At 29.7% G+C, this 22,463-nt stretch overlaps 1 protein-coding gene across 1 annotated transcript; it reads right to left on the reverse strand.

The window, feature by feature from the left end:
* Nucleotides 1–6,446: 6,446 nt before the first annotated feature.
* LOC139901515 (cell differentiation protein rcd1-like) lies at nt 6,447–11,967 on the reverse strand. The gene is made up of 9 exons (XM_071884217.1): nt 11,806–11,967; nt 11,251–11,319; nt 8,377–8,466; nt 7,850–7,892; nt 7,650–7,759; nt 7,441–7,545; nt 6,810–7,000; nt 6,626–6,695; nt 6,447–6,536 (listed from the first exon to the last, which is right to left on the reverse strand). Exons 1-9 carry the CDS (start codon nt 11,965–11,967, stop codon nt 6,447–6,449), a joined length of 930 nt encoding a protein of 309 aa, XP_071740318.1.
* Between the last annotated feature and the right edge of the window lie 10,496 nt (nt 11,968–22,463).

Consider the following 22,463-nt stretch of genomic DNA (forward strand, 5'->3'; position numbering starts at 1 on the left):
CAATTGAATAATCCCTAAAGGCTTTAAAAAATTACATAACTTTTACGGAGTATTTCTTTAATGATATTGAAATTATTAATCAATACTTCGTTATTTGTTGATGTATGATGTTCGGTTCGTGGAATTCTTGTGAATTTCGCAAAGTACGAATGATGTTATTTGAAAAGTTTCGAGTACATCGATGATGAAAGTGTAAAATCAAACATATATTTGAATAATATACTTGATTTATTATGAGATGGAATTTATTGAATTAAAACAGAGATTGTAGTTAACGATGGTTAAGTTGCGGGCGAAGGACGTACATTATTACATATTTGTAATATGAATTAACCGAGTAGTTAAGATTCACACACAATAGCTTAGCATGGAAAGATTTATTTTTATTTCAAAATATATATATATATATATATATATATATATATATATATATATATATATATATATATATATATATATATATATATATATATATATAAAATATACATATAATTTCTTCAGAGGGAATGAGTTAACTCTTCGTAACTCGTTGATGCAATATACGCGTTATTGATTCGTAGTGATGTCCACAGTGATTCTTGAACTGACGGAGTTTGTGATATTATAGGTGTTCTTGATTCTTATGTTGACTGTACTGACGATGCTAATGACGCAGACGATACTGTTGATGCTGTTGGTAAAACAAGTTTAGCTTATTAATCACACACCATTTTTGTCAGGGTTTCTACTCTTCCTTCTATCATTTTGGTTTGCTTAACTGATTTATGGTTAGGGCTAGATTAGATAATCTCTAAAACTTTAGAGATTACATAATCGCCGCAGAATGTTTCTCCAATGAAGTTATGAATTAATACTTCGCCAGTTATTGTTGTTGGTACTCCTTGGTATCCATGGTGCGTATGACGTTGATGCTCGTGGGACAGATTGTGAAGTTGAGGTTTATGATGTGGTTGTGGTTGGAGGTGGTAATGGTACTGTTGGCATTGATGATGGTGGTACTGGTTATGCTGCTGGTGCTGCTGCTGGTGTTTGTAATCTCTGCACCATATTCTCCAAAGTCACTACCCGAGCGCGAAGCTCGTTGACTTCTTCTATTACACCGGGGTGGTTGTCGGTTCGGACGAGCGGATAAATAAAATCTAGAATTTGATGTAATATATAATCGTGACGAGATACTCTGGAAATGAGTGAGAAAATGGTGTTTCGGACAGGTTCGCTGGTAAGTGCTTCAGGTTCTTCGTCAAGAGGGCAATGTGGTGGATGGAAGGGATCACCTTCTTCTTGTCTCCAATGATTAAGGAGGCTACGAACCCATCCCCAATTCATCCAGAATAGGTGATGACTGATTGGTTGATCTATTCCGGTCACACTGCTTTCGGAGCTTGAATGGGATTCCATTTCGGAATCTGAGTGACTTGAACTGATGACGAATTCTATTTCGTACGATTGGATAAAGGATTTTTTTTTTCGATATGAAATGATTTTGGCTAACGGATGGTATTCTAATTACATAATATACATATATATATATATATATATATATATATATATATATATATATATATATATAGATCAAAAGATTTCGTAGATTACGGAGGACTTTGCGGGATATGTCAGGCAAAGTTTAAAGTAACAGATACGATAAGATATGATTTAGCAGATATGCTAAGATATGAATTTTTGTCTATACACTATTCATGCAATCAATGCAGCAAGACGTGTCTTAGACTAAAAATGATAAGCAGGTAATTTCCTGAGGATGATAAGTAGTTAATTTTTGATACAAAATGATAAGCAAAACTTTTGACATGCAGACACGGTCGAAGTCCAGACTCACTAATGCATCCTATCGACTTATCAGTTAGACACACTAATGCAGACCTGGTTCGCTAAGACCACCGCTCTGATACCAACTGAAAGGACCCGTTCATATACATTATAAACGATTCACAATAGTTGATTACATTGCGAGGTATTTGACCTCTATATGATACATTTTACAAACATTGCATTCGTTTTTAAAAGACAATCTTTCTTTACATCGAAAATTGACAGGCATGCGTACCATTTCATAATATCCACTATCCAACTATAAATTGATTTAATAATAATCTTTGATGAACTCAATGACTCGAATGCAACGTTCTTCGAAATATGCTATGAAAGACTCCAAGTAATATCTTTAAAATGAGCAAATGCACAGCGGAAGATTTCTTTAACACCTGAGAATAAACATGCTTTAAAGTGTCAACCAAAAGGTTGGTGAGTTCATTAGTTTATCATAATCATTTATTTCCATCATTTTAATAGACCACAAGAATTTCATTTCCAATTCTCATAAATATACGTCCCATGCTTAGAGACAAAAATAATCATTCATATGGTGAACACCTAGTAACCGACATTAACTAGATACATATAAGAATATCCCCTATCATTCCGGGATCCTCCTTCGGACATGATATAAATTTTGAAGTACTAAAGCATCCGGTACTTTGGATGGGGTTTGTTAGGCCCAATAGATCTATCTTTAGGATTCGCGTCAATTAGAGTGTCTGTTCCCTAATTCTTAGATTACCAGACTTTAATAAAAAGGGGCATATTCGATTTCGATAATTCAACCATAGAATGTAGTTTCAATTACTTGTGTCTATTTCGTCAAACATTTATAAAAGCGCATGTATTCTCAGTCCCAAAAATATAAAGGGTAAAAAGGCAAATGAAACTCACGCATATAATTATTGTAAAACAGTTACTAAAGCATTTGCATGTATTCTCAGCCCCAAAAATGTAAAGAGTAAAAGGGGATCAATGAAACTCACCATACTGTATTTCGTAGTAAAAATACATATAACGTCATTGAGCAAGTGCAAGGTTGGCCTCGGATTCACGAACCTAAATTAATTATATATATTTATGTGTTGGTCAATATTTGTCTAACAAATTAGGTCAAGTCATAGTGTACCACAATCCTAATGCTCGAGACTAGTATGCAAAAGTCAACAAAAGTAAATTTGACTCAAAATAATTTTCAAAAGTCTATACATGATTAATATATAGTTTAAATATCGTCATTTTATATTTTTAAATATTTTTAAAAGATTTATTAGAGTAACTAATATAATTTATTTATTAATAAATAAAATTTTATATTAAATTTATATAATAAAATATACTTTTATATATATTAAGTAATAAAATTTATAGGGTTCATTTAATATCATAAAGATAATATGATATGTATTATTAAAGTAAGTTATTACACGTAGTAAAATATGTTTGTATTACATATTTATTTGATTAAATAATATCTATAATGATAGTAAGTAAAAGTTGTATTATTTTATAATAATAATTATTATTATAAAAATATCAATATTTATAATTACTAAGATGACATTATGATAAAACGATAATTCTAATTATGATAACTTTAATATTTACGATAATTTTTAATATTATCTTTAAAATAATAATTCTATTTAAAATAATAATAATAATGATATTTTATAGTAACAATGATATTTCTATTAAAATAACAATTTTTGTTAAAATGATAGTTTTAATACTAACGACACTTTTAATAATAATAGTAATGATAAAAATAATAAGAACGATAATTTTATCTAAATCAATATCTTATAATATTTTAATTTCGTCATGATACTCTTACTCATTATTTTCTAATCATTTCGTTTAATAGCTTTTAATCGTCTTTTATATCGTGTTCATAATAATGATAATAATAGTAATCAAAATAATTAGGTGTTACAAATATTTGTTTTAATTACACTAATATTAATAATGATAGTTACTATAACATTATTAACGATAATACTAATAATTATCTTAATGATAATATAGTAATAGTAATAATAATAATAACAATAACAATAACCATTTTTAAATAATGATATATATATTAATAATGATAATAATAATAATAATAATACCAATAATAATAATAATTGGATAATAATAATAATACTAATTATAACTTTAACGATAATAACGATAGTAATAATAATAAAAATAACAATTTTTAATGATAAATTCTTTTATTGATAAAGATAATAATAATAATAATAATAATAATAATAATAATAATAATGATAATAATAATAATAATAATAATAATAATAATAATAATAAAAAAAAAAAAAAAATAATAATAATAATAATAATAATAATAATAATAATAATAATAATAATAATAATAATAATAATAATAATAATAATAATAAGATAAAACTAGAACGACGATAATAACGACGATAATAATAATCATTTTTAATAATAATACAAAAATTCGATGGACTATAACTTCAAATCCGTTCATCGAAATCATTCGATATGTAAATGAAAAGTTCTTAATTTTTCGCTAGCTTTCCAACGACATGCATATCTTATACCTTATCGCAGTCGCATATATAACTAATTCAGGATTTAACATAACCTAACTAAAGGCAATATTAAAAGTACAAACATGCATAATCCTATATATTCGAGCACTAGTCAGGGATACACTATTAGTATGTAAAAGTTAAATTATGAGTACTCACGTATCAATATTGAGATTCAATATAGCAGGAAAGGTACGTAGACGCAACGGAGATGATAAACACTAGTTTGACTCACGAGCAATACTCCCGAACCATACCCATAACCTTCATAGCTATAACCCATAATTTTCTTAGCTCTATCCCGCTCGAAAAACAATTTCGAATTCACTCGGACATCACTCCGTCGCAATATTTTATGTATACTAATAATATCTTGAAACAATACGGAGTAATTATATATATGTAAATCGATTGAGAGAGTTTAGAGAAAAATATTTTCAAGTTTCTATGAAATAATGAAACCTATTGAATTCTATTTATAATAGATTTTTGAATTATTAAAGTGAATTATTAAAGTATGAATTATTAAAGTGAATTATTAAAGTATGAATTATTAAAGTGAATTATTAAAGTATGAATTATTAAAGTGAATTATTAAAGTTAAAGTAAAGTAAAAATAAAGTAAATGTAAAGTTTAAGTATAGTAAAAGTATAAAACTATGTACGTATAATATGCGTATAAATATATATAATATTAATTTAAATCGTTATATATATTTAATATAAATATCGTTATCTTTATCATACTGGTTAAGTAATGAGTTGTCAAAAGTGGTTCTAGATATTTATAAAAGTTATATATGTTTTAATAATAATGTTCTTTTTAAACTGAAAACATTTTTGTACGTTTGAAACTAAATCAAATAAATATGATAATTTTGTTTTCCAAAACTAAATATATTTAAGAATCATTTTGTTTAAAGGTTAAAATAATGGAAATCGTTATATCATAAAACGTTTTAGAAAAGTAGAATCATATATATTCATAATAGATTTCAAGTTTTTAAATTACAGTCTGTTGGTGAAGCATGCGATAAAGTTCAAAGGTTAAATAAATGTATGAAATTATTTTAATAAAAAATGTCGAGTTACTTAACTTGTCGATATCCAACATCTAAGTTATTTACACTCCACGTTCTTACTTATAAATCACTTTACCATTTTCCGAATGTTGTCAAAAAGAATAGATTTCTTAAATCACAGTGGACCTCATAACATAGACCCGTAATCATATCACAATGTATCTGATAAATCAATCATTTGATATTATCTTCTAATTCCATCGATAAACATATTGAAACAAATACGTTCATGTAAAGTATTATACGTTTAATACTTTATTAATATTCTCAAGTAATAATATATATATATATATATATATATATATATATATATATATATATATATATACATATATATACATATTTATTTATATATAACGGTTCGTGAATCGTCGGAATTTGGTCGAGGTTATAATGAATGTATGAACACAATTTAAAATTCTTGAGATTTAACTTAACAAATTTTGCTTATCGTGTCGGAATAATATAAAGATAAAGTTTAAATTTGGTTGAAAATTTCCGGGTTGTCACATGTAAAATGTCCATCTATTCTTCCAGGATCACGGTCTTAGCTTAGGCCAAAAGTGAACATCTACAAAATAAGCATTTAAAGTTGTTGGGCTTGTTGCATGATTTGAGCCTTGAATCATAATTCTACCTGCATCATTTATCTATTCACCCTTGTGATCGTAAAGTGGAAGTCTAATGAGCTGTCATTTGCAAAAGAGCAGTTCATGGTAAAGATTATTACTACGTATTAAATTCTCTCTAAATTTGATCTATAAGCTTGTCTTATAATACTTCCTAGTCAATAAACTCACTGGTGACTCGAAAATCATTGCAAATATAAATGTTCAAAGTCAAACAACTTCAACCACAAGTTTTCAACCAAGTCTAAGAATCACCGAGTCAATACAAACTACTTTCACGATTTAAAATATTCTTAAAAACATAAATATTCTTCTTTAAAATGGATGTTTAACTACGGAAACATCTCAGTAATAGATGCTGGCCTGTGAGCAATCACACTCTGAAGCACTTGATCAGCGAGTCCTCTAACAGCCACTTCATCCTACAAAAAGTAAAACATAAATATCCCCCCTGAATTTAGATATATACGTATGTATGCATGTATTTGTTTCTGTTATATAAATGTCTTACAATAGCGAAGTTGAGATATGCAGGATCTCTCAGTTTAGCAGGATAAAATTTCTCCAACGCATCACTAGCCCTGTTCATTTGACCATAATGAGTTATAACACGAACATTATATTTAATGTCGGTAAAATTGACATGAAAATGTATAAAAATGTGGTGTGTAGGGGTCAAAATTTACCCGACTAACCTAGACACTTCAGTCAGGTGGTTGAAGCATTTTAAGATATGCTTCAACAACTGCATTGGCGGTTTACCGGGTAACTGGTCTATAACTTTGGCCAAAATATTAGCCACCGCATAAAGTCTTTCAGGAAATGTGCCACAGTATTGCTTCCCCTCATCGTACATTAGCATCTTACTGATAACAAATGCTGCCACCTGCATGTTTAATTTAATGGAAGATTTGAATACATTTAGTTTATTTTGCTTATTTTGATCTCAAATTATTAGGATTAGGTTAGTTTACTATAGCCCGGTCCATTTGTTGATTTAGGTGCTTTCTGGGTAATAATCTATATCTATACATATACCATATCAATAACACAATTTGTTATTGAACACGAATAAATAACAATAAGTTAGCTTTCAATTGGGTTGAAAGGGCTCGGAAAGAAAGTACTGATAATTGTCTAGTTTATACATTTTAGTTACAATTATTGTAATAATGTTTATGTTTATTTATTTCGTAGTCGCATTTAGTGTCATCAAAATATATAATATTTTAACGTATATGTCACAAAATAAATGTATTACAGGCCAACCCAAACCCATTATATAACTCGCCTAAATTGCCACCTCTACTAAAGATCACTTCATACCGTCTTTGCAAGTTCACTGCCAACTTCCATGCAGCGAAGGCACAAAGGAATCACTTCAGATTCCAACAGAAAATGAATTATTTCAGGGGAGTTATCATCTTCCACCTGTGCAATAGTAAGAATAAAAGGTTTAGAAGACGTACTTTTTTATTTATTATTACTTTTTTTTAAGTTAAGAAAACCGAGTGAGTGATTTATTAGTATCGTACCTTCACAAGTGCACCAATAACGCCTAAGCTAGTGAGGCGTAAGTAGTCAAAATGCTTTGTTCGTTTTTCGGTAGTGTTCATGAAAGGGTAGATGTAAAGAGGCAGTTTCGCTACAAATAAGTAAAAAATGCGACCAATTAGTTATAATCGGTTATTGCTAACATTTTTAGATTAAATCATGATGAAATTATAGAACTAACCTTTCACAATTGGCAACCTGGTGTCAGGATGAGATGCCATTGCCTGCGACACAAACATATAAGGAAGAAAGAAAAAAATTTAAATAATTTTGAAGTTCCTTACCACACTGGACACCCCACAACGCCCTTAATGCTTGTTCTGGGTGTTGTGGTTGGGCGTTTACGGTTCCCCACCCCTTCAATAACATAGACATGTGGGGCCGACATCACCTTTCCCCTCTTTTTTATACATTTTCACCGCCTTTTCAACCAACACTCAATCGTATCTTGCCACATCACACAACATTCGCAAAACTATTCCCGCAACTTTTTGCAATATGGCCCCTCTTTCCCAAATTTTTTCACAAACCTCAAATTTGTTCATCACCGTTACAAAGGGTCATTTCACGTCTTAATGGGTCGGAGTATCGAAAATATTTAGGGACATGTTACACTATATGTATCCAGTGAATTTGAATCCAGTGATTTAGTTTGACCAAAAATTAAGGCCAGAAAAAAAGAGTAGAGATTATAGTAATGTTGATGACCTGAAGTAAAGCGAGTGAGTTGCAAACTCTAGTTGCTTCTTTCATAGTGAGTAGAGGAGGTGACAATAACTTGTATGCACTTATAATTTCCTGCAGTTTTCATTTATTTTTGTCATTGTTTTCCTTATTCACCAAATATATATTTAAAAAACAATCAAAATCTCATTAAATTGAAGAGATGAAATGGAAGAGATTTGGCTCAACAGAAAAGGCACAAGTAATAACTAACCAAGTGCGTAAACTGTATGTGTACGTTTTGATAAATATGCGGTCTAAGCTTGTTCTATACAAACTAATAATGCCTAATTATAGTGAGTGTATTAGTAGATTTGATGAATTTATCGTCACCTAAAGTCACAAACGATATACGGGGTATGTTTGTTAAACTAGCCGACAACCGTTAGTTATTACTCCGTAGATATGGCGGTAGCTAGCAACTAGTAGATGGTAGCTGTGAGCGGATAGTTTTTAATACTCCGTATGAATTTAGATATTTGACAGAGTAGTTGAAGCCGTTAAAACGGTAAAATTAACATAAAGCTAAGAGTGTGTTCTCAAACGCGAGTTCTAGAAGCTTCTAGTTTTATCCCTTAGTCTAAAAGCTTTCTGCCTATTTAACCAAACAAAATAGATAAAACTTTTTTTATAATAAATAGAAGCCCCAAAAAGATCTTTACCAAACATACACACAGTCTAGGCTAAACTTGACGGCCACTTAGACGCTAAATTATGATCTATTTAATATCTTTGAGTTATATCTTTACTAGGGAGAACCAAAAGCGTATTTTTATAGTAAAAATTAAAAATCTTATAATAATTTCAGTATATATATAAAACGTTTTGTAATAGTGTACAATTATAGTATCATATCAATGATTATCACAAAGATATATGCTTCCCATTAGACTATTTTACTCCTAACATATGTAACTAAAAATTAATTTTCAATTAAACCGTTAGAATATATATAATTTGAAATATATTACATGAAAGGTAAAAAAGATTAAAAAAATACTTTAAAAGTTTTAAGATTGTTGTATAGAAAACCGTCTACTACAATACATGGTTGCGCTAAATAAATTAAAGATTGTTTAAGTAGCTTATAACAATACACAAATTGACAAATGATACAAATCTTTTATGAAAACATATTAAAAATGATTTTTAAAAGAAAGTATTTTTCCCTAAAAAAATACATTCATTTTGTAAAGGTTTAAAAAAAATAGTAATAAAGACGACTAAGTGTTAAACAAAAAATAAATTAAAAACTCAATATGACATCAAAAATTTTACCTTTTTTAGAAAAAAGTGAACGATAAAAGGATTTCAAAACCATACACTAAAATGACATTGGATATTAAATATTAAATGTCATATTAAGTTTATGCCTTTTTTAAAAAAAAAAATTACAATTATGCCACAAAGTTAAACTACCAAACGACAATCTCAAACTCACATTCACACACAAAACAACCACCGGTCTTCTCTCGTTCTATATAAAGTAATTTTTTATTATTTTATTACAGTATTTAACATACGGAGTAGTTACTAATATCAATATTTAATTCTTTTATATATATATATATATATATATATATATATATATATATATATATATGCAAGATCAATGGGGAAGTAACCAATCAGGGGGAAGCGGGGGGAAGCAAAAAAATTTTTTTCGTTTTTTTTGGAATTTTTTTTTTCCGGCATCAAGATCACACGAAAATATGAACATTTAGAAAAGACACTTCGTGATGAATGTTATTATTTAGGCGGGAAAACGATCGACAAAAATAACATTCAAGATAATATTGTTCGTGAAGATGTTTTGTGAAGTAAAATTTAGCCCGATTTAGAGTTTAGGGTTTAGGGTTTGGTGTTTTGGGTTTATTCCATAAACTCAAAATACCAAACCCTAAACCCTAAATCCTAAACTCTAAACCGTTCGTGTTAAAAACTCAATCTAAATCCTAAATCTAAACCCTAAATCAAAACCCTAAACCCTAAATTTCTAAACCCTAATATCTAAACCCTATAAACCCTAATATCTAAACCCCAATAGCTAAAACCTCAACATACGCTCGAAAAACACGATAATTGTTATATATTACTTCTTCGAGCGTTTTTCCGTCAAAATAAAAACATTTATCACAAAGTGTCTTTATTAAATGTTTATATTTTCATCTCATCTATAATGTTCGTGAACAAAGTTATTTCAAAAAACAAAAACAAAAAGTTTTTGCTTCCCCCCGTTTCCCCCGATTGGTTACTTCCTTCTTGATCATACCACTATATATATATATATATATATATATAATTTAAATTGCTATATCTCTGATTGAATTGATAGAAAAATATAAAACCATAAAGTTATTATATATTGGAATATCACAATATTATTTATACAAAATATATTAAAAGCAAGCTTCTAAGAACATTATTACATGGTGTGTGTATATGTGATTCGAGTAGATTATATACATATTATGTTAGCAAAAGGTAAATAATGAGTAATTTTTTTTAGATAAAACGAAGATTATTTACGTTTTGTTAAAGTGAAATACAGTTTGAAAAAAAACACTTGAGACATGTTCCAGATGTCAGTGTTTAAAATGTAAAAGTTATATTGAAAATACAAAAGTTATTTAGCTTTGCCATCTAAATCATACCTTGTTATTTAATTAATTGCTACAAAAATCCAAAAGTATTAAAATTCAACCAATTAGTTACAATTAAATGGGGTTATTTTTCAAAAGAAGTTGAATTACATACCAAATACGGAAATATCTCTTAAATGCATTTATTTATTAGTATTATTTCATATATTTTAATGAAATACGGAGTAATGTTATTACAAGCGAACTATGGGTGTACCTGGAGTAGAATGAAGGATGCATTCTTGGCGTTCCACAGTAGCAATGGCATGTCTTCAACTCGCCGCTCCTAATTTGTGACATTCAATAAAAAATAATCGTATCTTTTGTATCAACAACAGTCCGCGTCTAGAACTAATTAAACAACTATAATTTATTCATTTTGTAATAAAGATTGCATATCTTATTATTCAATGTTACAAAGATTTTCATGATTCTGATAAGTGATGGCTCAAATAGATTTCATGTTTGGCATGCATTAATTTAATTAACCTTATATATAAAAAGAACCTTAAATTTTTCGTTGATAAAAATTGAGAATGTTCTTGAGATTAAAAGAATTACTTAACAAAAATTTACGGGGAACAATTGAAGTTACAAAAATAACTTGTCGAAAATGTCAATATATAAAATTATATATCCCTTTGAATAGTTGAATTCGCAGCAATAATTAGTTAAAGAATGAAGGAGAAAAAACATTTGATAGTTTAACTTCAAAAATGCTTTATCTAAGAGTAAACTTATACAATAAAAACGTGCGTACATATACATATACCTTGTTTAATAGAGCAAGAGCTTCTTCTTTATGCATAGGCTGATTAAGCAATCTTAAGTAGCGCTCGATTTTGGCACGCTCTTTTGCAGCCGAGTCAGGTTCAGAGGTAGGAGAAGGTACACCCGTTAGATTGACATATAGCGTTTCTGGCAAGTTCTCCATTTTCCGTATATGTATCAAACATGAATACAAATCCAAGTACCACTCAGATAGGAGAATGTCAGTCAAGTGATGGCTTGATCGGTTACTTATATGGGATCAAGGTTAAGTGTACGGGAGAATATGTTAGTGACACGATGTGGGATAATAACTCTGTTTAAATTATATTCATATGACATTAGTGTCAGTCTATTTTTAGAGGAGAGATCCGTACATTATAAATTTTTGTCATTACACTATTATTGTACAAAACAACATTTTAATCGTATATGCAAATTAAAATTAGTAATGTACGAATTAATACATTTATTTTACGGTTCCAAAAAAAAAAAAAAAACTTTTGATTTTGTGTGTAATGAATCATATTTTGGGAATTTTCATAATATTACACATTAATTAAATATGTGATATCGTCACTGTGTAGATAAAAACTTGGGGTTCTGTTTGTAACTTTTGTTGATAAGCATTAATATAAGACAAAAATAAAGGACTTTTTTCTATAAAAAAAAGTTACTGTAAATGATTTTCCAAACAAATCATTATCATACCAATATGTCAAGTACATTTAATGTACACTACAATAATAAAAGAAGTGATCAAATGGCATCAAAGACACTGCATTTGATTTTGCATATTCACTGATGGCTCGAAAATAAATCTGATATACCTAGTTTAGTGTTAAAAACCTAAGGGCATGCGTTATATATTTGGGGGAAAAAAATGCAAAGGAAAAAATTGAACGCCATTTTCATAATTAAAAATCCTTTAATAAACACGGTATAAGATGAAGAAAAAAAAGGTTAAAGGAATATGAACCTTGATACGATACACACGATTGTTTACCCATTTTTATATGGTTTAACTTTTATTAAATAATTTAATTTAGTTTAAAATTTTATCAAGAAGGAAAAAACAAAATATTAGGAAAAAAAAGAGAAAGAAAAAAATATAAAATCTGAATAAAAAAGAAATACAATACAATATCTTTTAAAAGAAAAAAGGAAAAGCCTAATAAAGACAAAAAAAAAGAAGCAAAATGACAAATTACCCCATATTAAATAATAAATAGTACTTTATATAGACAAAAAAACAAATGGTTTAAGAAAAATTATTATCATTTTATATTTTTTTATTTACTTTCATTTTTTACCCCCTTTCTTTTTACATATTTATTTTTACATGTAAAAGTAAGAGTATGAAAGAACTTTACTCTATTATCCATATCAATTATTGAAAGTGATCAATTAAATTGAGACATTCAAAAAAAAAAAAAAAAAAGCCAGTTAAATTGAAACATATTGTATCTATAGTATTATATAAATCTCTAAAAGTATTATATCATAAATAAGAATTAATCAAGTTTAAAAAAAATTAAAAAAAAAAGAAAACATTTCTAAGCCCTTTATGATGATGTCATTAAAATTATTAATTATATTTAATAAAAATATTAACATGTTCATTGTATAATATATGAAGTATTATGTACAACCTTGTGATAAAACATCATCATGACTATATGTACAATATTTGAACCATTATGTACAACCTTATAGTAAAACACCTTCATGACCATATGTACAATATTTGAAACATTATGTACAACCTTATAATAAAATGATCATATGTACAAACTTTAAAACAAATTGTGTAATCTTTTTTACAAAACACCTCATGAATACATGTACAAACTTTGAAGCATATTTACAACCTTCATATTGCACACCATTCAGGCTTGCCTGAGTGGCCACCGAGTTGCCCAATAAAGCACACCACCCGGGTTCAATTCTTGGCTATGCCAAATTGTTCAAAAAGGGAGTGTGACTAGAGGGTGCGCATAATGCGCAATTTACCCGGTACCAGGTCTCGCGCTCGGGGGGCTTGATTACCCGAGGTTTTACCTTCTATGGGGGAGCCAATGTGCTCGTTCATAAAAGGGTTTCCTCGCTTACCAAAAAAAAAAAAATTAAAACAAATTAAAGAGGCATTTGTAATTAATAATAATAATTATTAAAATTACAAATAATCAATTTTAAAACAATCATTATTATTATTATTATTATTATTATTATTATTATTATTATTATTATTATTATTATTATTATTATTATTCAAATATAAGTTTTCTTTACGGGATTAAGTACATTGCATATGTATACGAATACATGTTTCAATAAAATATTGTAATGTAACCTTTTATGACAACGAAAATAGCAATTGTGATAAAAATTGGAAGAAGGTCGTAGGAGAATAAATGTAGTTCATTTATTCTGATCAAGTTAATTATATCAATATGTTTGTAAAAACAATAAAAAGTTTCTTAGTTGAAATCTGTGATTCGACGGGTCATTAAACTAAATGACTTTAATATTTACGTTCACTTAATACTTAAAACATATCATTAATTTGTTTCGTTTAAACAAACCCGTTATTCCACGGGTCATTTCACTAGTAGTATAGTATAGTATAATATAATATCTCTTCCTCACATAAAGCATGATGCTTACATCCAATGTGCCAGACCCACATCTCCCATAACTTTTGCATACGCCACGTGTCTAGCTTCTCTGATTTTCCTTTTTTTTTTATTAAACCATCAAAAATTGAGGAAAACCCTCCATTCCACATTATGTTTCAACCATTCAGCGATTCCTCTCCCTTTTTTCCATTTTCTTTAACTGCCGAACTGCATTTTTCGCCGGAAACGATTTTTCTTCGGAAACGATTTCCCAATGGTTTTGAGAAACCTTAAATTACCGCACGGCCTGTCACATACCTTAATTTCATATTCTTTTTCCTGAAATCTAATTGTCGGTTCTATATCTATTTGGATGTGATCCTTATTTTATTTTTGCCCTAATTATTTATTTTGTTCCGCCTTATGATTAGAGGCTGTAATTAGTTAATTATAATATTTGGCATTTAATCATAATCGCTCGATTCAAATCTCCGGTAATTTATCAGGTACGCACGTCTCTTTTCTGATTTCTATTTGTTTTTTTTTGTCAGATTAAAATCTGTATATCGTTCTTCAATTTTGGTGGGACACATCTTGGTGATTTTGAAATTTAAAGACTGATTAGGGTTTAATCGCTTGTCTTGAAGACTGATTAGATATGCAATCGTGTTAATTAGTTCTTAACTAATCGATCATTATGTTGATTTACCCAATTTTTATTTTTTTATGATTGGATTTTTGATTTACAAAATTATGCTTTTTTCTAAAAAAAATTTACATCGGTTTGTAAGTTTATTCAATCATTTACACCTATTTATGTTCGTCTTCTTTTTTTATCGACTAATTGGTTAAGTGTTATCAAATCACAGCTTTGTTGAAAGAATTTTGTAGATCTGTTAGTTTGTTCTCTGCAACTTCATTTTTTTCTTACTTATTTTTGTTTTTTTTTTTGTTAATCTTTGGTATCTATCTATTTTTGTAATGTTATTGTTTCAGTTTATTGCTTTGCACTTTAATCATCAATTCTGTAAAGGTATTAATTCATAGAGGAAGATAAGTTGAAGATGTAGTTTCGAATTCGTTACTTACTTTGTTGAAAGAGCTTTTTCAAAAGAGATGTTACTCTTCATCATGTAACAAAGGTACATTGTATTTTCATGTCAGAAAAATTTGAAGTTCTGTTTATGATCTCACATCACCTTTACAATTTAATTTTCATAAGTCTATGCGTTATAGATAAATTTTTTAATCATAACTATCTTTGACGATATACTTGGTCTATGCAGATAACGTAAATGAATGAAAATTCTGAGTTCGGACAGTGATGATTTACATTCTATGCAAATTGAATATCCCAAGATGAAGATACGTGAAGTTTTTGGAGGTTTTAGCATCTACCTTGTAATGCCATTTAAGGTTTGTTTTTTTTTTTTACTTTTGTTTGATTTTCTTTTAGGATTAGTAGATGTTGACTTTAATAAATGTGGAATTGATACTCAGTTAGTCAATGGTACTCTTGAGTTCGTTCATAGATGAAAACTAAAATTGAAGATTGCAAATACTTTCATGGGTGGCATTGAAGCTCCCTATTTCAATTATTTCTCTTATATACTAAAAGAACACCGTATTTTGGTCGTATTACTCCATCAAACGACATTCAAGAGTTGGGATCTCTTTCCTGCAGGCTAAATGTGTTTAATCCGTTATGGCTACTCTTAATTATTACTTTATTTTCTTATTCGTTATTGATATGTGGTTTTATGATGTTATTTGTGTTTGTGGAGTTATTGTCTTCGTCTATGTTTTCTTTTTGTTGTTTGGGTTCGAGCGAAAGATTGCTCGATATATGTTTCTGTTATATTGGCACCTAAACAAAGACATAACAAGTCTATGGTGGCTGTTTTCCCATCGTTGCTGGTGTAAGTGGTGATGGTTGTGTAAGCCCACTTGGAAGATAACGAAAGTACCTGTTAAGACAACATGTGTTAGGAATGATAGTTGTGTCACTAGATTTTGTGTTTTATATATAGTTATCTGTATATTTATATTTTTACTATTCAAGGGATTTGTTTGTGCTTTGTTATGTTGTTTATGTTTGTGTATGTAGCTGTTGGTGTTTCGCCTGTTGAACTCCTGTTGCTCGCACATTAAAATCTGTGATTTCCTCTTTCGACCAAGGTCGTAGTTTACGCAATTACTGCTATTTGGTTTCTCTAATTTTTTGTTCGCTGTAGTCATAAGATTGCTTCCTTTTTTGACGTTATATTTTTCTATAATCTTTCTATTAACTGCTAATGAATTAATCGACCCGAGAGAGTGAGTTGTGCAGTAATACAATTTATCTTTGCTATGTGTATTACACAACGGTTTGATAACGCATATGATCAATGGTTTTCAGGACAGTTTATGGTTCAGTATTTTTATATTGGACAAGGTATGTCTTAATAGAGCATACATATTGCATTGTAAGTGGAAAATGTATGTCTATAGAGCATACATATTGCAAGTTTTTGTAGTGGACAAGGTATATCATTATAGAGCATACATATTGCATTGTAAGTGCTATTTTTTTAATTGTTTAAAACAAAATCCAAATTCAAACAGTCATAGTCACTTGCTTTTTACATTTCTATGTTTAAAGCTTTTTACCCTGAGTTAGTTTGGTTTAATATGTTTCTTTAGATGTGGCACTGGTTATTTTATGGTGGATGGCAAGCTCAATGTTGGGTCAGTAGTGTTTTTGAAATAAGCAGATCAACACCATCAAGTAAGAATTTGAAAGTGGTCCCTTAATCTTTATAATTTTTTGGTTTAAAATCTTTTCCATTGACTTTTTTGTTGTTGTGTACGTATTGTTCTTTATTCACATTGATTGATTAGACGATTAATCTTAGGAAAAGAAAGCTTGTGAATTATGTCCCAACTCAGTTGAAGAAATGTTACAGTGATTTCTATATTTGTCCCAGGTTAGCTTTATTATTTCCTACTGCCAACTCTATACTTTAATTCTTTCTATCCTGTGTTATGATTTGGGTTTTATTTTATTTTTTCAAATGTCTATGATGCATGCAAGGTATATATCATCTGGAATCTGATCTTTTTTAATCTGTATTTCAGTCTATCACTTCATCTGGATCTAAGAAGGGTGAATTCTTTTTGGCTGATGTCAACACGAAACTGATCAGCAAAAACATGACAACTGATATCAAAGTGGACACAGGCTCCAGGGTAACAATTCTTTAGATTTTTTTTTTTTTTTGCTTTTCATGAACCATTACAACTTTTTCAAGTTGCTAAACTGATATAATTGCTGGTGCTTGTATGCTATATATCATAACTTCTGTCATGACTTATTGTTTCACTTCATACTTGATAGAATAATTCTGACTTTGACCCGTTGATTACTGTTCATTGAACAATTTGTATAGAATTTACTTTTCATTGGCCAGAGTTATTAATTAATGTTATGCAAATACTTTTCTTCTGACTATGAGACTATCATGTTGGTTTTCACAACCATCACTATCGATGAACCTGCACCTGGGCTGAAAACAATTCTCAGCTTCGTTGTTCCTGATCAAAAAACTGCCAAGGTGCATTTGCAACCCTCTAACATTTTCTATCGGGTTACAAACATGTCTGTTAAATTTAAGGAAATTTAATTTACAGGTTGAACTTCAATACTTGCATGAGCATGCTGGAATCAGTACCAGCATCGGTTTGACCGCTAGCCCAATAGTCAACTTCTCTGGTGTGGCTGGGACCAACACACTTGCACTCGGGACTGACGTTTCGTATGATACCGCTACTGGGAATTTCATCAAGTACAATGCGGGCCTGAGTTTCTCCACTTCCGACCTCATTGCATCCTTGACACTGTAAGTAACTACAAGGTTGCATCATTGACCTAACTTTGACCAACCTTGACTTTGACCCGACTTTTTACCGTTTGTTTTTGGGCGACTTTACATCACTGAGCAACTCTCTTACATGAAAGTTTGCTTCCTTTATTTCTTTTTCTGGATGATTTTCTAATTACTCTGTAGTATTCTAATGATGGCTCACAATACAAATGATTTGATTAAGTTTCATATAATACCGATTACGATACTTACTTTTACCATATCCTTAGTTTCTAAATTAATACTATTTCATACCGGCTGATGTTCAACGCTCAGGCTCTTATAGTAACCTACATATTTTCGCCCTTGCCCCTACATATTTTCACCGATTATAGCAACCCCCGTGCAGAGTGTGCTGATGATTTAGAGTTGCCTTTGCGACGTTTTCGTGCATTTTTTGCGATGATTCTCATTGCTTTTCAAACCTGATTGGCAGCAATTTTAGTGCAGTTTTCAGCTGAATTGTACAGGTTTTCTACTGATTTTGTAAGATAATTGCAGCCATGGAGCTGGTCAATTTTAACATGGATATGTTGATTTTTGCAATAACATATAGCCCTTCTACTGCTGATATTTTGCAGACCCTTTTATTGCTGATCTTTGCAGTGAAATGCATCAACATTACTACTAATTTTGCAACAACTATTGTGCAAATTTCATACATATTACTTGGCTAATATACACTATATTTCATGGATGATTTACTGCAGCCTTTCTGCAACTAATGATACATTAGTATATAAAACAATTGGGAACAATATTTTTGTTACCTAGAATTGATGACATAACAAACATGATTTGCACCTGGATGCCTTGATGATTTGACTACCTACTTGGCATTTACGGTACGGAGGATATAATACACGGATGCATTACACATACAATATTTTCCAAAAAGTACACGGATGAAGGTTAGCATTACGGAGTTCTCATTTCTCTTTATCAAATCTGGGTTCAACATTTATTTACATTTTTCACATATATGACAGACAATGGCTAAGAAATTCAAATCTGCAATGCATTTGATGGATTGAAAAACATTGTTTGTTTAATTATATATTATGATGTTTTATTTTCAACGTTCATTTGATATTGTCATCATTATCTTCTGTTTTAATAATTAGTTTAATTTGAGCCATCCGTGCAACGCACGGGCTCTCAAAGTCTAGTAATATAATATAATATAATATAATATAATACTCTCTCTGTTCCAATCCTATTGTGCAGTATTTCTTTTTGGGATGTTCCAAATTAAGTGTCAACTTCCATAAATAGTAAAAAATAACGTGGTAATTAAAGTTCTGTTGTGCCCCTACTTTATACATGTAAGACAAAAATATAGGTAAAAAGTAAGGGGTAAAACTGAAAATTTAACATAAAAGTACAGGTACTTTTTATTAAAATTTGTGTTTTTTATCTGGGAACAATTGATTTGGGACGGAGGGAGTATAATATAATATAATATAACATAATATAATATAATATAATACATAACATAATTTAACGTAACATAAAATAATATAATATCTATATCTATCTATACCTATATATAAATCTTGTGAGATATGCCCACGTGTAATATCCTGACTAAATCATGTTAATTACGTGTCAGGTGTCATAATAATAGCTTATCCCCATCATAATATAACAATAGATGGATAATAGATATAAATTAAAATAAAAAATAAAAAATAAAAATATCTATAAATTGTGTGTAATATACTAACTATACCTATATATAAATCTTGTGAGATATGCCCACGTGTAATATCCTGACTAAATCATGTTAATTACGTGTCAGGTGTCATAATAATAGCTTATCCCCATCATAATATAACAATAGATGGATAATAGATATAAATTAAAATAAAAAATAAAAAATAAAAATATCTATAAATTGTGTGTAATATACTAACGTGTCATCTTCTAATTAAATTATGTTAATTACATTTCAGGTGTCCTAATAATAGCTTATCCCCTCCATAATACTATAATAGATAGATAATAGATATAAATTAAAAAAATAAAAAATCTTTCTTTTTCTCTCAAAGAATAAGAAAGCAAAAAAATAACCTAAAATACGTACGACGATTGACACTGAGACTAAATAAATCTCTGCCATCAAAATTGATGGGTCGGTTGCATGCATCACATGATATCATCTCTTTCGATTTATCTTTTCACATGCGATTGCAGATCGATATCATCGCCTTCGACTTCCGGCTGCGATTAAGAGTGTGTTTCGTAACATTCATTTTTTACTGATATTATTGTGTTAATTTAAATATCCGAACTTGATCCTGCAATTTATTTTCTTCAGACATTCGTGTATCTACATTTGATTATACATCATGCTCTTCAAGTGATTGTACCTAAAGGAAGAGATTTACATTCCAATAGTTGGTCTACATGTAGCCGGCAAAACCACAAATCTTAAACAAGCTCAAACTGGAAGAAGTTGTCAGTACTATTCAATTCCTTCTGTTAATACAATTTAGGTTGATTTTTGAGTTCATATATTATTTTTTATGGATATATAATTAAATCTATAGGTTTAGATAAAAAGTTAAGAACTATGAGTAATACATAATGAATTCAAGTCTTATATGTTGCGTTTATTTCTCAAAATGGAAAGCAAATTCTATTAGATAATCACAATGTTTTCTTATTTGTGTATTTGAGCCACTAATTACGGCAAGCTTGCAATAAAAGAATAGAGTGTGGATCCTCAATAGTATGAAGCTCACTCGCCCACATATTATGGATGCTAATTACCTGATCTACATCATGAGCAAGCTTAACAATTTTTTAGTTCAGTATTTTAACCATATTTGATGTGTTACTTTAAGTAATTAATAAAATTAGCATTAATTGAATGCTCTGCATTTGTGACTGATTAAGAGTTACCAAGATAGAGTGTTTCAATAGAAATTAGATAACTTTGTATTTAAGGGTTAATATTCACCAAAATTAGTCATTTAGCTCTAATACAATACAATACAATACAATACAATACAATACAATACAATACAATACAACACAACACAACACAGCGCAACACAGCACAGCACAACACAACACAACACATCACATCACAACACAGCACATCAAAACACAGCACAAAACAACATAATATAATATACATACAATATTATGATACAATAAATAAAATATAATATAATACAACATAATATAATATAATATAATATAATATAATATAATATAATATAATATAATATAATATAATATAATATAATATAATATGATTACATTTAAATTTCCTCTCAACTTCGATTTTCCCACCATGATTTTACTTTGAATTTTTGTGTCAACCATGCTTTGCCACCAGTCACCACCTACAACCACCCCCGCCCCTGTTACCCTTTACGATTACCTCCACATTTAACTCCTTCAAATGCCTTAATTTCCTAACCAAACTTTACGCAATCTCCATTTTCATTCCCATAACCTCTTTTACTCTCAAAAATCGATTTCTGGCGGCCAACAAATTCTTTACGGTGACTATTCAACCATTTGCTTCACCTCTATTTTGTCGTCTTCCTCGTTGATATCGGCCAAAAAGTCACGTTTTTACCCCCGATATTAGGCCCTAAAACCATAAAGTTCCAAACTTTATCGCAAAAATAATCGCTTTGTCGGTTGATTTTGTAGATTAAGTAATTACGAAGGCGATGCAAAAAGAATCAAGAAAAAAGGAGCTAAAACAAAGAATCTAGAGCGAAAACGGTGAAAGACAAGAAATCAAGTTACGAGCCAGTGATTTCAGCTGACCATGCAAGCCAAACGGCCTTCCAAACGGCTTGCATGTATGGCAAACGGCCTACCACACGGGTCAAGCAAACGGGCATCGTAAACGGCTGATCTGACCAAACGGTCCCAACAAATAGCCTGCCAAACGGCCTGCCAGCCGTTTGCTGGCAAATTCCAAGTCTAATTAAAGGGCTCTCTTCATCCATTTCAACATACACTCAATTTGCAATTCATTTTATATTTTCAAGCTTTTTAGGCAGTTTTTAGTAGTAGCTAGCTTAGCTTTTATTTTTCGGAGGATATCCCGGCGAGTCCCTGCGATCTCGGGTTGATTTCTTCAGTATTTTCAGGTTTTTATCTGAAACGCTTGT

This window comes from Rutidosis leptorrhynchoides, chromosome 3 (assembly GCF_046630445.1).
Source record: "Rutidosis leptorrhynchoides isolate AG116_Rl617_1_P2 chromosome 3, CSIRO_AGI_Rlap_v1, whole genome shotgun sequence".
NCBI classification, from domain to species: domain Eukaryota; kingdom Viridiplantae; phylum Streptophyta; class Magnoliopsida; order Asterales; family Asteraceae; genus Rutidosis; species Rutidosis leptorrhynchoides.

What these genes read in the sequence shown, in the direction of transcription:
- LOC139901515 (XM_071884217.1), bottom strand. Translation starts at nt 11,967, where the DNA reads ATGGAGAACTTGCCAGAAACGCTATATGTCAATCTAACGGGTGTACCT. An exon ending in ACTCACTCGCTTTACTTCAG is followed by an intron (nt 7,893 to 8,376) that starts GTCATCAACATT and finishes TTTGTGTCGCAG; the next exon opens with GCAATGGCATCTCATCCTGA. An exon ending in GCAGTGAACTTGCAAAGACG is followed by an intron (nt 7,001 to 7,440) that starts GTATGAAGTGAT and finishes TTAAACATGCAG; the next exon opens with GTGGCAGCATTTGTTATCAG.